Source organism: Cryptotermes secundus, unplaced genomic scaffold (assembly GCF_002891405.2).
Source record: "Cryptotermes secundus unplaced genomic scaffold, Csec_1.0 scaffold322, whole genome shotgun sequence".
Lineage (NCBI taxonomy): Eukaryota > Metazoa > Arthropoda > Insecta > Blattodea > Kalotermitidae > Cryptotermes > Cryptotermes secundus.
This window is the reverse complement of record NW_019740657.1, coordinates 62,247-89,644: the sequence shown is the minus strand read 5'-3', so window position 1 is coordinate 89,644 and position 27,398 is coordinate 62,247. Positions and strand designations below refer to the sequence as shown.

The 27,398-nt window shown below is 39.7% G+C and overlaps 1 protein-coding gene across 1 annotated transcript; it reads right to left on the bottom strand.

Annotated features, from left to right (window-relative positions):
* Positions 1-6,720: 6,720 nt before the first annotated feature.
* LOC111872449 (beta-1,4-glucuronyltransferase 1) lies at positions 6,721-27,346 on the bottom strand. The gene is made up of 6 exons (XM_023866383.2): positions 26,988-27,346; positions 26,699-26,908; positions 15,961-16,302; positions 12,745-12,936; positions 8,849-9,016; positions 6,721-8,641 (listed from the first exon to the last, which is right to left on the bottom strand). The coding sequence occupies exons 1-6, from the start codon at positions 27,138-27,140 to the stop codon at positions 8,447-8,449; spliced, it is 1,260 nt and encodes a 419-aa protein (XP_023722151.1). The 5' UTR covers positions 27,141-27,346; the 3' UTR covers positions 6,721-8,446.
* Positions 27,347-27,398: the final 52 nt, after the last annotated feature.

Here is a 27,398-nt window from a genome sequence, read left to right as displayed (position 1 = left end):
TGTCTTTGGAAATTTGGTTTGGATGCTGAATGAGCCTTACAACTGAATTATGGGGCATGCAGTGCCTTATCCCAACCAGGGATGACTGGGACGAGTTAACATAAAACATGTCCTGCTTTAGATTTAAAGCAGCAGGTACATACCATTATAATCAATACTGATAAGTATTTGGTAATTTAGCACCAGTGAAACGGGACATCAGAACTTGCACGCCATGGAGGTTCCACTTCGCTGTGTTACTGCTTTGTGGTGAGAGCAATGTTGGCAGAACATGTGAAATAATATTGGTGCAGTATTGCTATATATATTTTTATTACCAGTTATGGCCATGTGTTGTCTATCAAACCTGTCTTTTCTTCTTCATTGTATTCATATTATAGTTTGTGTGTTGATTATTATCATTGACATCATCCTCACTTGCTTACTCATTCACGCGCAGAATGTAGTTCATATTCTAGTTGAGTCATTAGACTGTTAGACTTAAATGCCTTCCGTAGGTGCCTTTGCATGCCAGCAGTATAAATACAAAACCACTCCAAGAGAGAAAAAGTTCATTGTAAAGGAGTTACATACCACAGTTCATTATTTTTTTGTTTTCCTATCCCCTGACTGTTTTTCATCTCTTAAGAGAATAAATGTGTGATATGTCTATTAAACTGTAATATTTATTTTCAGTGGAGTTTGCTTTCTCAGCAACATGCCTTCTAAACCCAACTCCATTGCAAGTTTTCAAAGTACTCTTTTGGGGGTGGGGAATTTCTTTTTTTGTTTTCATGTTATACCTATAGTCTGAAGTGCATTTTCGGTGTCACGGCCAGCAGTGCATGTTGCAGATCCATTTACCTCACACCATGGAGGTCACTGGCTCTGCTTATGGACCATTTCTGTCACTTGCTGGTTACCAGTGTCTGCTGGAGATTCTTTACTTTGCATGGTGGTGGTCACTGGTGTCAAATGCAGACCTCATACCTTCCACCATGGTTGTTAGCAGTGTCTGCTGCAGACCCTATGGGAGTTACCAGTGTCTGCTGGAGACTATTTCCATCAAACCACAATTGTTACAAATGTCTGCCGCAGACCCTATACCTTCCACAACGGCAGTTACCAGTGTCTGCTGGAGACCATTTCCATCACACCACAGTTGTTACCAGTGTCTACTGCAGAAACTTGACCTTTCATAATGGCGGTCACTGGTGTCTGTTGTATGTCTAGATCTGTTTTCATGCCACTGCTGTATGCCCACTGGTAGCATGCAAGCTGCAAAGGAATTTGTCCATTGTGGTGGTATATTTTGATCACATATTAGAATGTCTCTGCACATGCAGCTAACTTCTGTCCTAGGTGGGAGAGGCCCAGAGATTGTGTTAATGTACTGTATGCCTACAAATAATGGTCTGGGAAAGAAAACTGCAAGTACAGTCCTTGGAAAATTTTAAGTCATAAAGTTAGTTACTTAGGAATCACTCATGATGGAACTGCCATGAAGGTTTGGCCACAAAGAGTGCTACACTATGTTCGCTACATACGCTGTGTACACTCTGCAGCGCAGCTAACATAGGGAACATAGCATATGGAAGTCTGTGAGGCCAGTCACATTGTCAATAAAGGGAGATATTTTTCTGTTCATATAGCGAACATAGCGTATGTAGTGCCCTGTGTGGCCGAACCTTGACAGAGTCGTCATTTTTTAAAGATTTTTTCCTTTATATATATATGAGGGTTGGAACTGTAATAGTGGCAACACTGCTGTAGAGACACCATGCAATGGAACCAAATAATGTTGCTTATACCACACGTTAGTTACATACCTACCTTAACTCAGAGCAAATGGACTCTCCCTTCCCAGATCACGCGCATGCACAGTGACGAGGAGAACGGAGCCTTGTGTTAGCTGGCGATCTAATGTAGTGTTGTCATGATATTTTCGAAACGGGAACAATGGAGTTGGATAAAGATTGAATGTGCCAGAGGTCGTATAGCACGACAGTGTCATCAAGGTCTTCAAGAGGCAAGGTGGGTAAAAGCCTTCAACAAGGGAAGCCAAAATGTGGCAGACATGCATTGGCCAGGTCGTCCTAGTATCAGTGAAGAAGTGTATGTACTTTCCGCATTACTGGAGAGTGATTGACGCCATACGATTCGTCAGCTGGCCCAAGAGACAGGATTAGCACATATGACTGTGCTTCACATTCTGAAGGAACACCTGGGCATGAGAAAAATTGCATCACGACGGGTTCCGCATGATTTGATGGAAATGCAGAAATGGCTATGATACGACACTGCTTGTAACCACTTGGAGCGCTCGCTATGAGCGTGAAGGAGAGGCTTTCATACGCCATATCATTAAGTGGGATGAGACGTGGGCCAAATTGCACTCGTACAAAATGAAAGCCAATTGAACAAATGGCGTCATTACGGGTCACCATGAAATCAAAAGTTCGTCAGAACCCCAGCAATGTGAAAGTTATGGTGATTCTCGTGTACGACTGTGATGGTGTTATCCTAACGCATAACATTCCCCGACAGCAGACCATCAGTGTGCAGTATTTTTGGAACAACCTGCAACCAGCTTTGAGAAAGAAGTGGCGACACTTTCTGTAGAACCTACCCATCATTTTGCAGGACAGTGCTCGGCCACATGCTGCGCAAGCTGTGGCTGTGTTCGATCGATGGGGCTGGGAAGTGCCGTATCATCCACCATACTCCCCGGACTTAAACCCTTGTGACTTTGACTTGATTCCTAAGATGAAGGAGCCACTTCGTGGCATTTGCTTCAGAACTGTTCCAGAGATTCTTCATGCAGTAGACCACTCCATTCAAACTATCAATACAACAGGCACTGCTAAAGGTATCCTGCAACTTCCACATCGCTGGCAATGGGCTGTACACAATGCTGGTGACTACACTGAAGGACAGTAAAACTTCGAAACATGCATCTATTTTGTATCAGTTGTAAATAAATAGTTGCCACTATTAAAGTACCAACCCTCGTACATGTATATATAAAACATTAAGAAACTGAATATTTTGTGTGTTTAACTTCTGATATTACAAGTGTATATTTACTGATGCTGTCAGTAAGTAAGTAAAGGTATCTCTGTAACAGGCCATGGAGGCCCATAGGGTTGTGAGATGTTGAGGTTCCCACATTTTTTACACAGTCAGCTCATAGAGGGCGACAAGATTGTCAGCCCTATGCGCCTTTACTCCCCAAGATATTCCTGGTGCTCATTTCTGTTAGAGGCTGAGTTGACCCCAGGGCCATAGTGTGGCTGGAAGGATTAGGTCAGTTGAAAAAAATCCAATGACCTCATTGGGACTTGAACCCCTAACCTTCTGGCTTGTAGCATAGCGCCTCAACCATGCTACCATGTGCCCTGATTCTGTCAGTATCTAAGGCTATATGAGCATTAAATATTAGGATGATTAGAGAGCAGAGTGTCACTTATGCATGTGTGAAGTGCATGAAGTCATATGTAGGATTCCCTCTTAAACTTTGCACACCCACCCATTCATTCATTCATCTGTAATCTGTCAAGGTGACAGGTCTACAGTCTCTTCCAAAACAGTTCCTCCAATTGATGTGATCTAGAGCTTTCTCCTACAAATGAAAATATCCTCTTCTGTCCCCAAGGTCATCCAGCATCTTCTTATGTCTTCTTCCTCATCTTCTGGTCACTTCTATCCGCCCCTCTATCTTTCCCTTAATAACTTCTTTTAGAAGGCAGTTACCGCGTAAGATATGACCAATCCAATTAGCCTTCCGTTTTCTTATTTCGTGTAGGATATTCCTCTGCTCACTGACTCTTAAATAACAGTTCTTCATTTCTCACATAATCGGTCCGACTGATCTTCTCCATCCTTCTCCAACACCACATTTCGAAGCTTTCCAGGTGTTTCTGATCTACTGCCCTAAGTGTCCAAGTTTCAGCCCCATACAAAGCAATGCTCCAAATGTAGCATTTCACTAGTTTCTTTCTCAAATTTAAGTCCAATTTGCTGGTAAAAGGATTATTCTTGTTAAATGCAGCTTTTTGTCATGGCAATCCTAGATTTAATTTCACATGTACACCTTCCATCATCTGTTAACAAGCTACACAAATATTTAAAACCCACCCATTATTTTTAGTAATTCTAGAAACCCATTAGTTAAGCAAACACCTGCTGCATTGTATATGATAGGTACTCAAGTCTACATCCCAAAGAGATTGGCTATTCTTAACACATTTTCCTCATTTCCATTAGTCCCTTTATTAACTGTTAATTCCTAATGCCTTATACACAGTGTAGGAAAAGTGACAGCAAGAAATAAACAAAACAGAGGAAATCTAAATTTCTGTGAAAAATCAAAGAGTCTCTTAGTATTTTCATTTGCAGTGCCTACAGATGAATATCAGAGACGAGTAGGGCACATTCTGGGTTTTATCCAATGTGTATCTTAACATGTCAGGAACACAGTATAGCCCTTCTAAATCAATTAATAATATAGTTTTTGTTCTCTGACTGTATCTATGAGATATGTCCAGTTAGTGTGAAAAATTGAACTACAAAATATCTTTTGCAACTCTGTCTGGTCCACAGTCCCGTTTCTTTCCTCTTCTTCTTACTCCCTCTGATTGGTTAACTGAGGGCTCCTCTCCCCATATCCATACCTTATTTTTCTACTCTGTAGATGGAAGCAGTATGTTCCTCTGAAATGACAGTAAACATTGTATTGTATTTCAGTCAGTTTGGGGTTCCACACATGCAACAAAAGGATTTAAATCCAAAACTTGTATTATGATCTATGATATCTTAGGCATGTAATAACTGAATTAATGGATCTTGATGAAATCTGATACTGACATTGTCTATTATCCCATAGTTAAGTTATACCAAATCGATTATTCCATTCTTTTAGACTATTTCCAGCAAGTATACAACCCTTACGAAAATTTCTATCTATGGCTCTACAGCCCTTGTACACCTTGGCCTCTTTGTCAGGTTCTTTATCTATACACAGTTAATAGGACTCCTTGGACAGGGAATCAGCCTGTCACAAGGCTGCCATCTACAAATGGAACAACACAAATAGAATAAACGCATACCGACAGCCATGCCTCAAGTGGGATCTGAACCCATCATCCATGTTCAAGCAGCCAAAAACGGTTCATCCCTAAGGTTGCATGGCCACTGTGATCAGCGTATGAAAATTTACCAGAAGTATTTATTATTGGCCCAAACTGAACAATAACCACTGAAATAGTTAAGAAAACCTGCATACATTTGGGGGGAGGGGCATTCAGATAATTACTGATACTGATAATATGTCTATGATCCCAAATTAGGAAAGTGATATTAAACAGATATAAAAACAGACTGAACAAAAGCCTTGTAATGGAGAGGGCTGCTGCGAACTCTTGGTTTCTTCCTCAGCTTAACCTTCAACACTAAGATTGGAGCAGTATGTTCCTCTGAAATGTGGGGCTCTCACTATTCACATTCAGTGATGAGAACCTCACGTCCAATAAAAATATACATGTCTTGGAGCCTGTATCAATTTGTCAAGTAGACCCAAAGGATGTCTAATCTCTCTGGTCCATCTGATGAACCTATTCAGGCTTAGTAAACACTGCAACTCTGGGTGATCCACACCACATATTTCCTTCATATGTCATGCTGTTTTGAAGATAATGACCATGAAATTCGAAGCTGGACTTCATGAATATACATATTCACAAAGCATCTACAAGGGGAGTCAGTGAATAGGTCACAAATGAATATAAAACATAGAACATGATACTTGAACCTGGAAATCACATTTATTTCTCGACATACCCTCCACCAACATTGATGTGCTTGTCTCATCACTTTACCAGTGCGTCAAAACCCGCAGCACAGAAGTCTTTTGACTACTGACTCAGCCACTTCCTCACCTTCGTTGAAACCTCTTCGTCATCAGCGAAACATATGCCACACAGTTGTGAACCACGTTACACAACAAACACTTCCCACTGTAAACAGGAAACATCTATTTATGAATATCCTTTACACTGTGTCCTTTTGCCCACAAAAATTGCAAAACAGAACAATGTTCTTTGGTAGTACATTCAAGTATGTTTGCCATTTTGAATGTTGAAACCAGCCTCTGCACATGCACATGCATGTCTGCTACCTGGACTGTCATGAAGCCTGACTGCTGTTGCCTACTGATACACAGAGAAAACCTGTTACATCCATTACAGCTGTTTTAGTTCCATTTATGAGATGTTTACTGACTCTCCCTCGTAGTTATATGACAACTTTGTGTAAAAGTTACTGAACTCATACCTCATGAAGATCTGTTGCAGGAAGGATGTGCTGAGATCATCCACTTCTCTTCATATCAAATGTTCATTAACCTAATCACATTCATAAGTGCAACATGCAGTGTTGAGAAACTTGCCTATGTCACGAAGAGAGCAGAAATGATCAAACAATATGCTCATGCCCCTTACTGCTTCATCAAGTTGAAATTGTTTTATTTGCCCTGTCATGGCCTTCTACAATACTTCACACACTGTGTTATGTTGATATCTTGTGGGGAGACTTCTAACCAGTATCAGTATTTACTGTAATTAAAGAACTTTGCTTCATTAAGGTAAAAATCTGCTGCTGAAGACTCAGTGCCTAGGAAAATGTTCCATGTATGGATGGGTTAAAATAACTACTCATTTTCACAAAGTGTGGGGTTACAGCAAATCCAGGTTATAAGAAATATAATGCACAAATATACATATAAAAGTTTACAGTCATAAAGTATACACTTTTCATTTATAATAATGCAGAATTTTTGGATGAATTTGTAACATAATGTACAATAATGGTATGAATATACAGTCAGTACATGGTGATGACATGGAGGTTAGTATTGCTGTTACATATTTTCACTGTTATTAAAATGAAGGTTTCAGGAACAAGCAATGTGCCAATACCAGTATAATCCAACTAATTATTGTTAAGAAACTCTGAACTTTGTAAGGCGCAGAGAAACTCTGGGCACGTGTTCCACATGTCAAAACGAGAAAAAATTTCCACATCGATGTGTCCAGAAATATTTAAATTGTGAGTTATGTCTGAAAGAATACTGTCATGACCTATTCAATTCTTGTTATCATCTCTGATAGCTCATATCCTTCTAGCAGGGTAGTAACTGCCTGCTTGTGCATACTGTGGTATGATCTTCAAGTGTGTTTCTCTGTTACCAGTTACAGATGTACCACTGGCAGCATGTGGTACATGCATGATAGTGCTCCGGGACATTTTAGCTGTGCTGAGTAAGATGTTCCCAATAACACACCTCATAACCGATTGATATATACAAGAGGACCCATTGCATAGCCTTCACACTAGACAGAATTGAATTCTCTGGACTTTTACCCATGGGCATAGCTAAAGTCCCTTGTGTATGCAGCTCCTGTTGATAATGAACAGGCACTATACCATCACATTGTGGATGCCTGTCAGACTATCCACAACTACTCTGGCATCTCCGTATGGATGCAGTGGTCCATGATGAGACATGTCACGGTGTACACTTCATCTCATGGAGGACATTTTGGGCACTTATTATAAATCCAGTCTTTCAGCTGTAAGTCACAAATTAAATGTTTTTGGACACATGATGATATGGACGTGTTTTCTTGTTTTGGTATGTGGAACTTGTGTACAAAATTTGTCCACACCTTTCAGTTACATCCTGTATGTGACATTCAGTTTTTAATGTTGTATTAATGAATTTAGTCCCAAACACATTTCGTTTCAATAAGGCTGTGTTAAACACCACGATTAACTGTATCTGAAATACAGTAAATATTACCAACTGGATTCATATCCTACTCTTCTGTTTCACTTCTTCCTTATATTTAATCATTCAATGAACATACCTGAGATGTAATATGTATGGTCTACAATGTAAAAAGGTAACTTAGAAACTGGTAAAATGTACCTGCTCATGCAGAGTTACTTCTCGAAACCACAATAGCTCTGGTATACCTTAAGCTGGAAGTAATTAATAATGAATAATGTACATATTTATAATCTCATATGATGACTAGTATTAATTTCTGATTGGCTCTTCTGTAATAATATAAGACATATCAATACTCTGTCAGATAAAAATGCACAGACATTTCACTATACATACCCCTATTGTCAAGACAATTAACTGAGCTTGGAAAGTGTCCACAAAAGTATTGTATTTCATTCAAAATAGCATCTAATACAACACATTCTTTAATTAATATCTTGTATTAGACAGTACTTTGAACTGAATACATGAACAGTGCAATGCTAATGACAATTTCTATTAAAATGTTGTATTCTGTCTGCCTAATTCAAATTTGTTTTTGAGCCATCAACTTGGAGAGAAGATTTCAAAATATACGTGTAAGGCTTCGGTTTCATATGCTACAGACATCTATGGATATCAGTAGCACCTCCGAGATGATTCTGGATACTTTTCTCTGAGTTCAGTTTTAAACTGTCGAAACAGCAAACGATTCCTTTCTTGATCCAAGTCTTTGGTTTCATGAAATGAAGTGGCAGTCTTCAGTCCATGGTGAACCAGAAAAGCATTATTGAGCACAGAGAATTTGTAGCCTGCAACGTGCAGCTCACAAACCTGAAGGCAAAAAAGAAGAAGAAGAAGAAAAAAAAGGGGCAATCAGCTTTCAAAAAATTGACCACATCATACAAGTACATCACACAATTTTTGATATAAGCTTCCAAAATAAAAATGTTATATAGTACACAATATCATAAAGAGAATGTAAATAATTTCTAACATAAAATGATCTTATGTGAAAGGAATCACCAATCGCTGGAGTACCTGACTTATTCGATTGAAACCATATTGCTTGAATCTCTCATCATAAAATGGAACTGAGTTACGTGAAATATAAAATGGTTCCCATGGATCTTTCCACAAAACCTCAAACAGTGGTGCCAGTCCTGATGAAGGCGGTTCTTTTTGCCAGGCTTCATAGTCTGTGTGCACCTGCAACATCAAGCACATATTCAAGACAATGAATGAAAAATAATTATGTGGTTTTACACAGATTAATTCCAAGATACAATAAGATTGTAGTAGCAAAACGGCTTACATTTTCTGTGGCTTGTAGAACTCGCCACATATATGATTAGTGGCTCTGTGACATATTGTCACATGTCTGAGTGTGACTATAGATGGGGGTAAAAAGTAAAAAAAAGTAAAGCTATCTCTATAACAGGCCATGAAGGCTGATAAGGTTGTGAGAAGTTGGGGGTCCCACATTATCTAGACCAGGGGTCTCCAAACTTTTCGAAACGCGGGCCACATTAGGTAATTCAGCACTTTCAACGGGCCAGATAAAATGAGAAATTAATAACTCTATGTATATGAGTTTTATTGAAGGCAAAGAATTTCATAAACTAAATACAAAGTACGTGAGAATAAATTATTGCATATTAATGACAACAGACAGTAGCAGCAAATGCTCAAATTTAATCACAAATTATAATAAAACAATTAATGTGAATGATGGAACTCTTTGCATTCTTAAAATCTGATTAAATTGAGGTGATGATGAACTGTTACAATTACACTGCACCACTGCAAGAAGTCTCATGCACAAGACGGCTAGTAACGAACTGCTCGCGCTACCTACTCTGCCATGAAGTGACACTGCTGATCGAGGACGAACAAGTACGAAAATACTGCGCAGTATACGGTCCAGAATTAGTAAAATTGTGAATAATATTAATATTAACATAATATGGAATATTAATATATTTTTAACACAATCTTAATTAATGAATTTGAAATCACTGAACAAGTATTTTTTTAACAGTACTCATTGGAAAATTAGTTCAATTGGCGCAATTCTGCACAATTCTTTCGCGGGCCAGATAAAATCACCTCGTGGGCCGCATGTGGCCCAGGGGCCATAGTTTGGAGACCCTTGATCTAGACAATCGGCTCAAAGATGGCGGTAAGGTTGTCAGCCTTATGCACTGGCCACATTTTACTCCCCAGGAAAATTATTTAATTAGTTCCTGGTACTCATTTCTGTTAGAGACATAGTTTGGCTGGAGGGATTAGGTCAGTTGAAAAAAATCCAATGACCCCATCAGGACTTGAACCCGTGACCTTCCGGCTTGTAGCATAAAGCCTCAACCAACTATGCTACCGTGGATTGGTAATTGCATTCATTGTTTACTTACAGATCATAACAAGAAACTATAGGGCTATTGTTAATTCACAGTCTTCTGTCTTCACCAATCATCTGGGAATGGCTTCAAACAGCAGATCATAAAGGAAACAGGTATCAATTGGTGGGAAAGAAGACTGATTAGTAAATTGTACATGGATCAGAAAGTTAGAGTGCGATTGGACAGAGGGGAGACAAGAAGTGTGAAGATTGGAAGAGGAGTTTGACAAGGATGCTGTTTATCACCAATTTTGTTCAACCTGTACAGCGAATGCCTTACCAAAGAAACTCTGGATGGGCTTGGAGACTTCATATTAGGAGGGCAAATTATTCAACCTGTGAAATATGCAGATGACCTTGTGTTAATGCCTAGGGAAGAAACTGTGCTACAGGGTATGATTGATAGACTAATCAAAATTGGAAGGTGCTATGGCATGGAAATGAATGTGGAAAAAACAAAAGTAATGAAAATTTCGAGACAACCAACCCCAGTCACATTAAAGATAGACCAGAAACAACTGGAGAATGTGAAATGTTTTAAATATTTGGGTAGCTTGGTAACAGATGATGGAAGGTGTACTTGTGAAATTAAATCTAGGATTGCCATGGCAAAAGCTGCATTTAGCAAGAAGAAGAATCTTTTTACCAGCAAACTGGACTTAAATTTGAGAAAGAAACTAGTGAAATGCTACATCTGGAGCATTGCTATGTATGGGGCTGAAAGTTGGACAGTTAGGGCAGTAGATCAGAAACACCTGGAAAGTTTCAAAATGTGGTGTTGGAGAAGGATGGAGATGATCAGTTGGACCGATTATGTGAGAAATGAAGAAGTGTTATTTAGAGTGAGTGAACCCAGGAATATCCTACACGAAATAAGAAAACGGAAGGCTAATTGGATTGGTCATATCTTATGCAGTAACTGCCTTCTAAAATAAGTTATTGAAGGAAAGATAGAGGGGCAGGTACAAGTGAGAAGAAGACGTAAGAAGATGCTGGATGACCTTGGGGACAGAAGAGGATATTCTCATTTGAAGGAGAAAGCTCTGGATCGCATTAAGTGGAGGAACTGTTTTGGAAGAGACTGTGGACCTGTCATCTGACAGATTACTGATGGATGAATGAATGAATAACATACAGGCATGGACTGCACAGAAAACACTGTTCCTCTGTTGTTCAATTGTTGCTTATTAGGAATCTGTTGCCTAGAGGTGGGTATTATTTATAGAGAGGCAACTGCTTAAGTGAAATGTGGTCATGAGTCCTGTGGGACTTGGAACCAAGAATGACTGTACTGGCAAGGACCAGCAGCAATTTACCCGAGGAACTGGTCAACCAGCAGTCATTTTTGTTTAAAATACTCCTCAATCCAGTTAATATTGACTGAAATAAGTATCAAAATGTAGTTAGACCACTGTGTAAGGAAATCCACTTTCTACTATATAAAATCATCAACCTTTCCAGTATCCTGCCTACTGAAAGCTGTTACAGATAATACAAGATAAAATTCATAATTTCAGAGGTCTTCCTAAACTTCTTTTTCCTATAAGATCTTTATGTTATGTTTTGTCTTCATTACGGGTGTCTACCAGAGCTTCTGCATTTGTCTTCATGGCTATGTTTTCTCCCAGTAAATTAACTTCAACAGCAGAGACCACCAGCTGATGTATCCCATTCAATTTCAATCCAATCTCACTTTCTTGGACCTTCCTAATGGTTTTTTCTAAAGCAAAATTAAAAAGCAATGTCAATAAAGCATCTCCTGGTTTCAGACCATTTTGGATAGGAAAATTACCAGACAAATGTTTACTTATATGGGCCATTTTACAGATTTATTTAACACATTTTAATAAACCTAACTAGTATCATGGGTGCCCCAGACTCAATGAGAATACTATACAATACATCCCTTCTAACTGAATCATAGGCTTTCATGAAGTCTATGAATAGCTCATTTACCGTCTCACTGTACTCCAATTTTTTCTCCAGTATCTGATGAATGCAAGAAAACGTATCAGTAGTTGTTTCACTACATTAAAACCCACACTGATGGTCACCAATAATTTTTTCTATGTATGGACTTAACCTTGGGAGACAGACATTGATATTGGACAAATTCTTGTATTAAGTTGATCACGGGGATATACTTCAGTAATTAATACAATGAGTTCTATCAGTCTTCATGCAAACAGGTACTATAATAGACTCCTACCATTTCCCAGGAAGTTCTCCTATTCCAAATAGAATTAGAGAGTTTATGGATTCAGAGAGTAATGTTTGTTTCACCTCCTGCTTGAATCAGTTGTGCCAGAACTTCAACTTGGAATAGCAATTTCAAAATTGGACTAAGCTCAGGTATCAGTGACTCAGTTGTATGTATCACATTGAATAGATGAGAGAAGTATTCTTCCACCTACTTAAAACATTGTGGGAATCTGTAAGCAGATCACTGTTCTCATCCTTTACCAAGTTAGTTCTATGTGGGTCATTCTTCTTAAATTAATCATCTCTGTAAAGAAAGTAACAATATGAATATTACCTGACATTTCCAACAAAGTTCAATGTAAAAGGGACGTATGTGTCCTCCATCAGCAAGTTTCAATAATTCCGCCTTTGTCCATGGGGACCTGACAGTCTTGCGTGCCTCAAATGCAGGTACCACATATACTGTTTTGTCTTCATGGTGGGTTTCAGTAAAGAGGCGACTCTTCACTGCAAAATCATAAAAATCCTGCAATGAAAAATTACATTTAACGATTAATAATAAAGTCTTCAAAGCAAAGGTCAAAATCAATCAGTAAATAAGGAATCACATGAAAACTTTTAACGTTTATTGCCTTTAACCTTCTATCTTGTTCCCACTCCTCAAACAAACTCAGTAGTGTTACTTTCTAAGAATGAAATTATATTTTTTCAAGGCCACAATGTAAACTGTGATGACTTAGAGTACATCCTATACATATTTTGACACCTGCATAGTCAGTATTTTATGTAATTTGAAAAAAAGGAATGTATTGTGACATGTATACCCATTGCTAGGCAACAAATTGGTAAACACATTCCTGTGGAAGCCAATGTGCACAACAATAGGGTGTCTATTGCTAGGCAACAGATCACTAAACATACCTACAACAATACGACACAGCAGAAGATGACATTTTCTAGGGGTCCAACCCAAGGTTATACAAAGGGAAGTTCCAAGGGAGCAGTTAGTTCTTGTGAGAAGTTGAGAGAGTTCAGCTGAATAAGAGTTCATTTGAGTTATTGTCATGAAAGGGCAAGGACTGTGCTAAAAAGACTTCATGTGTGATTTGAAGTGATGGTGAGACTGATAAATCCATTGCCAGGAGATGACTAGTGGAGATTGAGAACCCTCGTGTGTGTGTGTGTGTGTGTGCGCGTAATGGTGAACTGCAAAGTGATCAATGATGGTGGTGTACTGTCTGTAGTCATGAGTTGAATGACTAAGGTGTCAATAAACCGAATGATCCAATCCAAAATCCTATCTACAGTTACTCCTACATGTGACACTATGAAAAACAGTGCTTTCATCTTGAAGATTGTTTTCATACTGTGGATGGCTTCCCTATCAAGCACTGTGACATCATACTCATTGAATGCATGGCAGCAATACCTTATCACATCTCATTCACCATGTTTCCACTTTGTAAACAATGCCCATATGGTCACATCCTGTCTATCTGGCTCTTGTTCATAGGATGTGGCCAGGGTGCACAAATAAAGGGCTCAATATAAGACAAGGTACTGTGGGCAGCTCAATATGAATAGTGTAATGCCCCATACCCATCCCATTTCCTTTCTTCCTCTCCTTATGAAGAAATGATTTATGCAAATATTACTCAAATTACAGACGAAAAATGAAAAATATCAGTTGTGCTTCATCCTACATTATTTCAATATTTCTACTAAGGTTTGCATCTGTGAACACAAGAAAACATCCCAAACAAACAAGCACACATAAGAAGTGAAAGTATCTACGTGTTATCAAATGATGCATCAAGGACACTTGATTAGCATCACCTTTCAGAACCATCCCAGCTCAAGTCTACATAAACAGTACACTAAAGGAATCTGATCATTTCACACCAAAAATTACACTGACAGGGTCAATGTTTATAAAAACTCACAGCTGAAGCATGTAACAGAATTTGTGTACAGTATTGGCACATATTTCACAACCACATGCTGCTGACTTCTAATAAAGAGGTGTTGCAATATAATGATACCCAGGTAGTTGGACCATCACAATAGTGTCACACATGGCTGATAATGGATAAAGTTACCTTTCATTTCCTCAGTCTTTCAAGCTGTTTATTCAAAGAGGTCCCCCCATCCCAAAAGAAAACTATGTATTAATTTATCTCTTCCATTACAGCTATATACACAGCCACTGTAACATCACTAATGTAAATGCCCTAAGAGTACAAGGTGTTCTGTGTTACATAACATTCAAAGATGTTCATTTCCTATGATCTGGAACATAACAATCATGATATCTCATGTGGGCAATTATTAAGTCTTAGTTTTGAAATGATACATCAACAGCATGCACTGAAGTCGGACCTGGGAAAGTATGAACACAAAATCTTCCCCACCTGTAGGATTCGAGATTCTCACAGTGATGGTTATGAAGAGTTTGTCTTCCAGGATATAACGCCATGTGGTCCACTGAAAGTCAACTGACATTTTGGAGGAATATGTGGCCGCCATCTTCAGGGTCAAAGAATGAAGCTCTGCTTGCTACCCACTTCATGCTGTTGAAGATATGGGCCACAAGTTGACTTTCAACCAACTACTCAGTGCTACATTCCAGAAGAGAGAACCCTTCTTTCATGCCTGTTTTGCTAGCAGCTACTTACACTCAGCATACATCTTCCTGCACTCTCACCAACTGTCATTTGTAGTTTTACCTGAACTGTTATAAATCTCCACTGGTGAGTAATGTCACTTCATTTTATTAAAATTAATTATAATAATTACTATAAAGTTTATTACCAAAAAATGTAGATTCTAAAGGGTTCTGACGATGGTGTATAACATTCAGGATTACTGGGTTTTTTAACTTTGTCCATCGTCTGGTATTCTAAAAACTAGAGAACATGTTTCAGAAACTGGATCTGGTTCTTTCCTCAGGTGAGACACCTACTCTGTTGGGTCCCTTAGAAAGAGCTAACCTCAATCACTGGCCCTGGCATTCTAAAAACTAGAGAACACATTGTCTCAGGGGATCCCCAACAGAGCAGGTGTCTCCCCTCTTACCGGAGGACTGAAACAGATCCAGTTTCCAAAACGTTGTGTTCTCTAGTGTTTCTTAGAATAATGGATGATGGACAAAGTCCAAAAACCCAGTAAGACTTAGGCTCAAAAGAAAAACGTGTCATACTGGTAAACATCAGAAAAAAAAAAGAGTGGAAAATTACAAAGATGGGGGTTTGGTAAAGAGAAACTGACAGAACAGATTACTGCAGATTCTAAGATGGCAAACTAACAGATAAATCTGATACTAAGAAACAATAAAATTTACTATAGTTTATGAAAGATGATGATAATGATATAAAGAGTGAATAATAATGAAGTAAACAACTTCCTCGGGGAAGTGATTGTCAGCTGCTGACGGAGTGAGTAAGTAACTGCAACTGTAAGTAATGTGGAGGGGAAGGCACCAAGTTTAAGCTTCATCACTCACATTTAACGTACCTTATACTGAATGCAGCTATAATAACCACATCTGTACCTGTCTGAGGTTAAAGCTGGGTAGCATGTCAATGTCCACAACAAGAATAAATTCAGCTGAAGTTCCACGCCGGGCAACATTACGTAGCAAGTTGTTAGGAAAGCGTCTATTTCCTGCATAATTGTTCTTTTGTTGGTTAGCTTCCAGTACGAGACCCTGGCATGGAGGCAAGAGATCTGGTGGTACAGTAAGGGGAGGATGTCCTCCAGCTGGAAGTGGAGAAACCAGTTGGAACGAAACATTATGACGGACTGCAGAATAGCAGAGACGCAAGCTTGCGATTCCCCACAGAGCTTCTGATAATTCATGGTCTTCAGCAAATACTGCCACAGAGACTGGTCCCTAAAATATAATGTGCACTGTTGTTTAAAGACAAATAAATAAAAAAATAAGTAAGAAAATAAATTAATGAATAGATGATGAATACAGTCTTCTGGGCTGTGAAGCTGTGTAGCTTTGGCAGAACCCAATGTTTCAGAGGAACATACTGTCCCTCTTCAGGGTCAACAAGGAAGCCAAGTAAGAAACCAGCAGATGAAGGTGGAAACTGAGCTGAAACTGAGCTTCAATCCTAAAGAGACAGGCTATATGTTTCTCCAAAACATCAGGCTGTCTCTGAACTACATGGCATCACAACCCATAGTCACTGCTGCGAGAACCTAAAATCCAACATAATAAATACACATTCACAGTGTGTTTTTACAAATATGTAGAAGGCTGGTATGGTTAGATACAGGACTCCAAATTATAATTTCTAAATTGTGATTCTAATTGCCTTATTAACCCAATATGTGACAACCGACAACTGATTTCTCAACAAATAACGACTGTTCTGAGAATGCAACTCTTAATATGGCCCCCTCCATCAACGGAGTGACAGCTATACTCCATCTGCTATGGGAAAGAGGGTGCATCATCATCATCATCATCATCATCATCATCGGTTAGTTATGCCATCATTAGAAAGTTACATCCAGTATTCTTAGGCCAGTGAAATTCATACATAATTACACAAGACTTCCCTTCTGTGATGATGCCCACACAAGGTACAATATACCCTGGTTCATACAGCAGAAGGACTTTAATAATTTCATGACCACTAATGATACCCCAAAACTAAAAATTTAATTTTTCATATTTTGAGTAATATGAGTTGCACTTTCTATCAGAAACTCACTGCATTCATGATGTAGGGGTTAGCATATCTGCTTAGTATCAGAGAGGTCCCTGGCTTGAATCTAAGAGAGGAAGCCAAATATCCTGGGGTTTTTTTTTTTGGGTTTCCTCAGTCACTCCACACAAATGTTAGGGCTGTACCTTACAAGAGGTTGCCTGTGCTACTTTCCACAATCTCTCCAACTAAACATTCAGTAACACATAACCTATACACTGATAACGTGTCCACAAATAAACCAAGACACAAAGAGGCCAAAGTCATTCCTATCTGTAATTACACCTCCTTAGTATTTACTTGTGACAACCAATCACTAATAAGCCTTGCCCTCTTAACCGTCAACATGACTGCGTTACTTTTTATATTACATACAACTAAGAAACCAGTACTCAAGTATGTTGACACTAGCCAATGTGGGAATACCAGCAGATGAATACAGGTGAATGTATCAAATAACTGGTGGTGGCTTAATGAGCCAAAATATGTTGTAAGAAACAACAAATGCATGGTGTGCACATACCACCTACTGCTGTGAGGGAAATAAAATAATGAAATTTCACTAACACAATATGACACTAATATATGACTCCATCATGTATTAAAAACCTGCCAAGTGGTGACAGACATTCTCTTTTCCAAAGAATGTCTGTCATCTGCTGGTTCATCAACAACTTTGACCAAGTAACTTCTCACATCCCCACTGAATTTAAATTATATTCTGCTAATTCTGTTGTTACTCACTTCAATGAATTTAGTCTATAAAAACTATAGAAGTTCCAAGTTCAAAATGTCATGCCCTTTTTTCACTATCTTATTCCAAAAAAAAATATGTTCTAATCTGAGATACTTTGTAAACATTCATAACATGCTACTTTTTCAGTTATAGGACTCTTATCCCCATGACAAACTCCTAAGCCATCATCCCTTGCTGGGAGTTTGTGGCTGAAAACTCAACATATTTGATCTGGCCATGATACTAAGAATTACCTGGTAAAGGTAAAAGGTAAATCAATCCCTATAAAAGGCCGTGGAGGCCCACAGGGATGTGAGATGTTGAGGGTCCCACATTTTCCTAGACAAATGGCTAAGATGTGGCAGTGATGTCTTCAGCCTTATGCACCAGCCATCCTTCAAGCCCCCCCCCCCAAAAGAAGATTCCTGGTACTCATTTCTATTTCTACCCCAGGGCCATAGTGCAACTGGAATAATTAGGTCAAGAGAAAATGCCAATGATCTCATCGGGAATCAAACCCACAACCTTCCACCTTGCAGCAAAGTGCCTCAACCAAATACGCTACTGAGAATTATATGGAGGTTGTAAAAATTATAGTGTATATGTGTCACTCAATTTGAAGCATCTAAATACCTTATACCAACTCTGTGTGTATTTTCAGTATGAAAGATTCAGGTGTATTGTACATATCTGTTTCATGTTTTTATGATTTATTCCACATTCTATGGTCATTCTTGACCAACTCTGGCACCACAAAATGTAACATGAAGTGTTCAACATAATTAGATCTAAGAAAGCTAAACTCCAGTATCTGCATATTACATGAAATATATATAGCCAATTTCAGAAAAGGTGTACTACATAATCCAGTATATAGAATTATTAGTGGCATTCTTTGAAGCTTACTTAAAAACAGGAACAAAATGTGAATCAATGAGTCTCCCATACTAAATTACAACACTCTCTGTGGTAGAATTTATGGGACATATGGAAAACTCAATTTATGAACTACTGTAAACTAGGTTTTTTATTGATCATTATGGCTATAAAATGGAGTTGTACAACATCATTTTGTGGAAGTCTTCCATATAAATTATGTGAAACGGTTTATGGAATATACGGGAAAATCTATTTATGAGCTACATAAACTAGGCTTTATTATGGATTAGTTTGGTTGAAAAATGGAACTGCCCAGCAACTTCTGGTGAAGTCTCCCACATCAAATTTCAACAATATCTGTAAAACAGTTTATGGGTTTATGGAAAAGTCCTTTCATGGCCTTATGTAAACCAGGTCTTATTATGGATCAATATGAATGAAAATAAGAACTGCCCAGTAGCTCTTAAATGAGAAAAGGTAAAATTGTCCTTGTGCTTAATGTGCTGAAGCTGTATGGGGAGCGAAGGTACAGCTCCACCATGCTTGACCTTGGAACTGGATGGAGGCAAGTGGTCAGCTTCATGCCCAGCCCAACAGCTCTTTCAGACGAAATTTTAACAAGATCTGTGGAATGGATTTTTAGATATGGGGGGAAGTCCATTTATGCATGACCCTAAGCAAACCTGGCTTTACTATGGGTCAGTATGACTTGACAGTCTTTAGTGAAAGCAAATTAGGTTTAAATTTCATCGGATGCAACAATATTTTAATATCTTCTACATCAAATTTATGAATATATGTTCAACAGTTTAGGTAGGTGCCACTACTAGGCCACAGACAGCCAGACAGACATGACCTCCACACAAGCCATTCTGTTTTACTTTGTAAAGAATGTCCAGTAATCTGCAGAATTGAAGATGTGAAACTATACATAGCTCTCTAAACAGTGCTGACAAGAAGCAAACCAGTACGCTATAAAGTGTTCAACATATTAGATTATAGGATAATGGCTAAAATGCCATATTGCAAGATATGAATCAAGTGGAGAGATACAATATGGTAATATGTGGAACTATGGCCAGTTTTTAGACAGCGCTTACACCTTATGGGATGACCAAACTTCATGAGAAGAGCATCTGACTCTTCTGCCTTTTGTGCATTCCCATAAAAAGTCACTGTACCACAAGGTTTAGGGGGGGAAAAGGGAAGTATCTGAAAATAAAAATTAATGAACTTTAAACTTTTCTTTGTGAACAGTACTACGAGGTGTACTGGAAAGTTTCCGAACTAAGTAAAAAAGAACGCTGGCTTAACTTACTCAATTTTGGCTGCAATCTCCTTCAAAATAGTCTCCTTGGGAACATATATGGCGATCCCCTTATTTCTTTTCACGCTTAGAAAGCACCATGGAAGTCACTTTCCTCAATGCTGTTTAGCATGATGTCAGACACTGTTTCAAAACATCGTCCCTTCAGTTTCATTTTCATTTTGGGAATGAAAAGGATACGATATGAGGCAGTCTACATAACAATAAGTTCAGAAAATAAACAAGGCAGTCACTATTGTGTCAACATCTGCTTTACTTTGCTGTTAATGATTTCGCTACATGTTTTGACCCTTATCTGGGTCATCCACAGGCATATATGAATACTTGGTGTCAGTTTCTGAGTTGCATCATTTATGCAATATGTATTGATACTGTGTTTATATTGTTATACTAGCCTAATAATACACTTTGTTATTTAATATAAAACTAAAAATAATATTGAAAAGGTAGCAAATAAAAATGAAAACATGTCAAACTGAAATTACAGTTACAATTCCTAGTTAATATAAAAATACCCCTTGTTATTTAAAATACTGACATGTCAAACTGTTGTTGGGCAATGGGATGTGCAACGAGTTACCACGAAGACAGACTCTTGATAAATGGTTGGTTGCCGGGTTGTACAACAGTGGAAGCAAGGTTATGCAACAGTAAGGAAAGCGATGTTTGCCGTGCCTAGCCGAGCTGAAGCACGCTGGTTGATAAACAGCAATAAACAACTCTCAGCAGTATTGCCAAGCAATAATGGTCAATATTGTACATCTAAGTTTTTGAAAGCGCTACATATTTTAATGTGTCATGATGTTTTTATGTTATAGTATTAATACTGTGACATGCTGTTAAACATGCGAGGGCAGAGATAGTTGTTCTGCCTATCTTTCTCGTGTTGTACATATATGGCTGGGATGTTCAAGTTTTTGATACAGTGTGCAGATGCAGTTCCTGCAGTGTAGCAGTCACTTAGTTATATTAACTAGGAATTTTAACTGTAATTTCAATTTGTTAGCAGTTGAATATTATTTTTATGTCAAGTATAACTATCTTAAACAACAGAGCGTATTATTAGGATAGCATAACAATACAGACACAATATGAATTCATACTGAATAAATGACACAACTCATAAACTGATAACAAGCATTCATGTATGCCTGAGGATCACCCAGATAAAGGTCATAATATGTAGCAAAGTCATTAACAGCAAAATAAAGCAGATGTTGACAGGATGGTGTCTATCTTGTCTATTTTCTGAACTTAGCACAGTCGATATAGCGACTGGCTACGGGCTGGACGACCCAGGGGTCAGAGTTCGAGTCCTGGTGGGGGCAAGAATTTTATCTTCTCCAAGTTGTCCAGACTGACTCTGGGGTTAGGAGTCCTGTGGAACCCTTCTCCTGCTTCCAGAACCTCTACCCTTCCCAGGTCTAATGTATCCCTGATAGTTTTTAGCTGACTGGTGAGCATCGCTCTCTGGACGCCCACCGGGAAGTGGTAACACACTGCTTCTGTAATTTCAGGATCGGATGGTCTAGGATCCAGATACAATGCCATAGTGGCGTACTTGAGGAAGTGGCCAGACAGCAACATGCCAGACTGTCTATTGTACTTGGCTTGGTACAAGTTGCACTTGCTCAAGCTCTGGCGAGCTGCTCCCCACCAGGAATTCAGAAATGCTTTTTTAAATGCATCATAGTCAGCCAAATTCCGGCTGACAGCCTCCACCCACTGTTTACTCATGTGCCCTATTATGGACCTATAGGCTACTGTCAGTTCTAAACTCTTAGGTACATTTCTAAATTTTATGAACTTACCAAGGCGCCGGAGATGTAATACCGGGTTTGTGTCCAAATTGCCATCAAACAAGGGCAACGGCAGCTCTGAGCTGGTTAGAAAACTAGCCACTGAGACAGGTTCGGTCATCTCAGTCACACTGCTAGTTGCACCCATGTTACAATGGGTTGGCCTGCAAGAACAGCTGTTGTTCCCTCCAGCCTGCCCATCGTTGCCAATTGTACCTTCCTGATCCCTTGGTTGCTCATTCAACTGCAATACTGAAGGAGAGACTGCACCGTGGTCTATGGTACAAACATCCGCAAAATTGTGCTTACTCAGAATTTCCCCAATTTTGCTTTCCAATGCCATAAATTTTGCGTCTACTTGCTCAAATCTGCGTTCCACCACAGATTTCTCCTGACTGGCTAACTTAGTAGCTTCCTCTAAGTTCTCCTTCTGGAGCATCCTTTTCTTATTGAATTCTTGACCTAACTGGGCGAGGTTAGCCTCGAACCCGGACCTATGCTCTGCTATTTGGTCCGTAAGTTAACTGATTACTATCTGCGTGTTAGTCTGGGAATGCTCCAAACGGTCCTCGAAGTCCATACTAAGGGTCTGCATTTGTCTTTTGACCGCTACAAACTCCGACTCCGTTTCCTGCTGCACTTTCCTGACTAAGTTAGTTAGGTGTCTGGTTTCCAAGTCTAATTTGGCCTCACGTGTTTGTGACTCAAATCGTTTAATCAACTTCTCATTTTCAGATCGGAGGTCAGTCCTAACACTGCGAATATCTGCTCTAATATTTTCCTGGAACAACTGATTTTGTTCTCGAAGAGTGTTAAGTTTGGCCCTAACACTTTCCTGGAATGTTGCATTGCTTTGCTGGATAGCTGCCATTATCCCCACAAGCATTTGTTTTAGTTCGATAGAATTGCCTGTACCGAGTAACTCGGGACTGGGGGTTCCAGCCTCAACTTCCGGTCCTGCTGTTGAAGCATCTGGCTGAGGTCCTAACGCTACTTCATGGGGTGAAATGTATGTCGGCTCACTGGGTTTACCTAAACTGCCTAAGTCCTCTGGCTGCTCACTTTGTCTGTCGCTCAGATTCTCCCCTGCCTGTATTTCCAAGTCCTCTGGGCTGATTTCTACCGTCCTACTCCGAAGTGCACGGCTTGCCATTTTACTTCACCACTAACCTTTTCGACGGTGACTGTTGACCTTTATTGGGTTGGCTGGAGACGCAGAACTGGTAGTTTTCAGCTCCGTCCTTCTTAATCGCTCTCTGTAGGATGAGCTGCCACATGATTCTTGATGCTCGTAGTTGTGTGTTGTATGTAGCATCGCAGCTGACTCTTCTCCCCTTTATCCTGCTTTTGTCGAGATATCGAGCCGTCACGTTATTGTGCCACCTTCTCTCTGTAACCATTTGCCTATATGTTTGATGCCATCTCCTCTCTTACTATCCTTTTGGCCCCTTTGTTGCTGGTTGCAGCTGCTCCTCTAGCCGTTCCCTCTCACCTGTTGTTACTCTGAATTTGCAGGTTGCTGCTGCGTCCTTCTTGTCCAGTTCTTCCCTTTTTGTTGGTGTTGTGGATATTTGATGTTTGCGGGATATGGGTTACATGAATGCTGGGGGCCAGTAAGCTTACTATAAAGGTTTACTTTTCAGGAAAAAGGGGGGATGAACCGGAAACTACAGGTCATAGGTATTGCATTCGCACTAGGGCAATGAGATTCTGTATCAGGGTGCATACAGGCCTCGCGTTAGCGGGAAAGACGAGAGTGTTTATAGCTAGGCACTACCACACACTGTTTAATGAGCACTTTTTGATATTCAGGTAACAGCACTTGTCCTTAATCCCTTAAACAAATTTTAAGTCACTCAAACTTTTGCGACCGGATCCCTGGCCAGTTATTTAGTGACTGCTTTTTAGCAAAACACTTAGGAGTGATTACATTTTCACTTAAACTTTTAAGCCAAATTAAGATTCACACTAATTTTTGCGTCTAATTAATTCTGCAGAGTTATTCAGAGATTGTTCCAGTAACACTCTTAAAAAAATTTTGCTTTTTTAAATCTGACTTTTGAACCAAGCTGCCAGTGATGCTAATTTTTTGGCTGTACACTTGGAGAGTTCTTCAGAGATTCCTTCAGCAGACTGACTCTGCTTTGAAGCCAGAAATCTTCACAGCTTCAGCTCCGCCTCCAAGTCACTACCCTAATTTCGGATGATTGGAACAATTTGAATTTAGGGAGTTAACCGTAATTCTCACTGCTCCAATCACTTAGCTTTCGTTTGGGACTTTGGACCTTAAAGTCCTAATGTCGTTTTTGACAGCTGCTTGAAAAATTATACCAGTAGCGTGGGTTGCTGGCCTTCCCACTTTTGACTTACGGGATTCAAAACCTGTCAAGTGTAACTTTACCAAAGGATCCAGCCGGTCAACTTTCGAACTGAATTTCCAGGAAAACTCTGCAGGGTGCTTCCTGCCTGGTCTTTGTAGCAGCGAAGCAGACCATAATCTTGAAACCAAGAATCGGGCTAAGTCACCCTTGAATGTTCCTTATTACATCCTATGCGTAATTACTATAAAAAGAAATCTTGATTGCAAATAAAGCTGGTGGTGTCAGTGGTACGGCTACAAGGTGGAAATCATGGGAAATAGTTGTGAACCAATAACCACACTGTCAATCTGTTCAAAGAGGTGGGCACCCAAACAGAAGATGAAAAATGTCAGGGCATAATGCATGAATCTTGGGACATCCTCCTCAAATTGTCTAATTAGGCACTTCATATCCTTTCTAATTGGCACCCTAGTGCAGTGTTTCTCAACCGCCAGGCCCTGGCATCAATTATACTGGGCCCTCAGCTTATAAAAAAAGATATACCAGGCTGCAGTCTCACAAAAGTTGAGAAACACTGCTCTAGTGAAGAATGTGACATCAAAACTGACCATGATGTTTTGGGGTACAGCCTAGAGAGGGCCCAGCATATGGTAAAAATATGCTGAGCTCCTCACATGATTCAGAGAGTTACCCAAGTGAAACCCTGGCAAACATGGCAGATATTATAGACGTAGTAGAGATGAGCCCCAGTGTGCTCATAAGGCCTCAAGCCCTGTGGCCAACATTGTTGGCGGACTTCCTCTAAAAGTAGGGATTTCTTGAAGAGAAAAAATCTTCTAGTCCATGCACACAATATGGCCCTTGACAAACCTCCTGCAGGCCTAGTCTTCAAGAACAGCACCAATCATGTGATTGTAATCAGTGGTGTTGAGGACCACTGTTGTGTTGCTCTTGCCAGAACAAAGGGCCATAAGGTCTGCACTGGCATTTAAGGCCCTAAGAGACATTTAAGAATCCTGAAAAACTCCTACCTAACCTTCTCTAGCAGACAGCCTTACCACCCTGTAGATCCTGCCTCACCTCATCAGCAGCATCCTCAGACAAAATCTTAACATACACCCTGTTGTGGATGTGCTCAGGCACATGGCATGTTTAAACCTTTATTTAAGGCTAAGTGCACCATGTCCTCCAACAGTGTATTGCTAAACTGATAACTGTGTTCTTGTTGACTGTGTGTGTGTGTGCATGTGCGTGAGAGACAGAGAGACATTGTCTTGCTGATGTTATCAACCTCCGCAAGAGATCTCCTTGTATATTCTGCCTGCTACCCTTGTTAGTCTCCAGGCCTCCCTAAACCTCCAATTCATGCCTCATGCTCCACATTCCCCCATCAGCACCTGTAAGGGCCACTACTACTTTATTCACATAGAACACTGACAGTCAGGGTGCCTGGCCAGTGTGACTCACTCCTTACTTATTCATTCATTTACTTAGAACTCCTAATCCAACCTATATCCATACCACTCAGATAACTCTGCTTGCTGATTTCTTACATGTGATTATTCTTCAACACTGAAAATGGAGGCAACATAACAACAGCCTTCTATCAGACAACACAATGTCACATCCCAGAAGACGTTACCCTTCACAGTCACTGACATAAGAACTCTCACACTTTCTTTTGAGGAGTATTCTACAATGCTGGCAGTACTTCCCACAGTACAATGTCAAAACTAAAATACTACCCTACCATTTGCTGACAAAGTCATGACAGCTGATGTCCTGGCCAAGACTTGAAATGAGCAGCTCCCAAATACAAGTATGAGCTTGAAATAGAGTAAAAGCAAAACAAGAGATATGCACAGAGGCATTAAGGAAATTAAGAAAGTCCACTTTGAAAGTGAGTACATTTTTGCAAGTTGGTAACAGGATGGTGTGTTGAGGAAGAGATAAATGGTGGCGAGAGGCAGAACAGAGTGAGAAATGGGCTAGATACTCCAATTTCCCCATTACTTGTATTTCTTGAGCTCTGTGATAATCCACGTGTGGATATATCCATGCCCTATGGCGATGGCAATGATGGTTTCTGAATCTTATGTATGTATATCTTTATCAGCCTTACCACATTAGGGATTCAACAAATTATGACCATTCTTTTATTCAAATTGGATGGCTTAGCCGGTATAATGATGGGATGAGCAGCTGGGGTTCAAATCCTGGCAGGTGCAAAACTTTTATTTTCTCTACAGAGTCAAGACCGGTTCTAAGGCACACCCAGTCTCCTATCCAGTGGGTACTGACAGTGGTTTCCATGGAGGTAAAGTAGTTGGGGCATGATGATGACCACTCACTTCCATCTAGTGCAAAGGTCAAGAATAATGCACCTACACCTCCACTCCCTCATATGTCTTTATGGCAGAGAGCCGGGGACAACTTTACTTTACTTTTAAATCGTTTTTCTATTTTAAGATTATATCCCATGAACATGTCACTGATTAACCTTACCTGCCATCGCTGAACCATGGGTACAATATGATGCAAATGGTTGAATGAGCACTGACTGACTAAAGCAATATCTGGGACAGTGCTGGAAAAACGGGGTGGTGGTTGTCGAGTCCCAGGAGCAAGATTCAGGACGAGTTGGAACTCTCCACTTGAATCTAACACCCGTCCTTGATGCAGTGACCGCACCAGCGATGTAAATACTGCTTCCGCCTGTAAGCCATTACAATATCGTGAAGAAAATGGAAAATATGAAACATAACCTAGCAGTAACGTCTACTTTCTTTCTAACCTCATTCCCAGATGAAACTGGATGATCATCTTGATCTTCGTGGTGGTGATGTTTAGCTTCTAATCTACTTAACAATATAAGGTGTACCACTTGTAACACTGCTACTACAGCAACTAATACCAGCACCAGCTTCCCCCATAGGAAGTGCTGCATAGTTGATTCATGTCATGCCATAATGATACTTTCAGCGGTCACTAAACAAGTCTGATAATTCCTTCATGAAGATGTGGCTTTAAACGCAGCTACAATGCTTATAAATATGGCAATGAGGTTAATTGCGAACACTAAGTACTCGTTTCTAACTGGCACACACAAAAAAAATCTGTACATGACGTGCCGTGTAAGCCAACACGTCTTGTCCATTAACGTTGTACTATCACGGACATCACGGATCACATCTTGTCGTGTCCC

Bases quoted from the DNA above. Each gene is read 5' to 3' on its own strand.
- LOC111872449 (XM_023866383.2), bottom strand. From the start codon at position 27,140: ATGCAGCACTTCCTATGGGGGAAGCTGGTGCTGGTATTAGTTGCTGTA. The intron at 12,937-15,960 runs GTACAGATGTGG...TTTTCATTGCAG, and splicing joins CCAGCTTTAACCTCAGACAG to GATTTTTATGATTTTGCAGT. The intron at 8,642-8,848 runs GTACTCCAGCGA...TTTTGCCTTCAG, and splicing joins GTTTCAATCGAATAAGTCAG to GTTTGTGAGCTGCACGTTGC.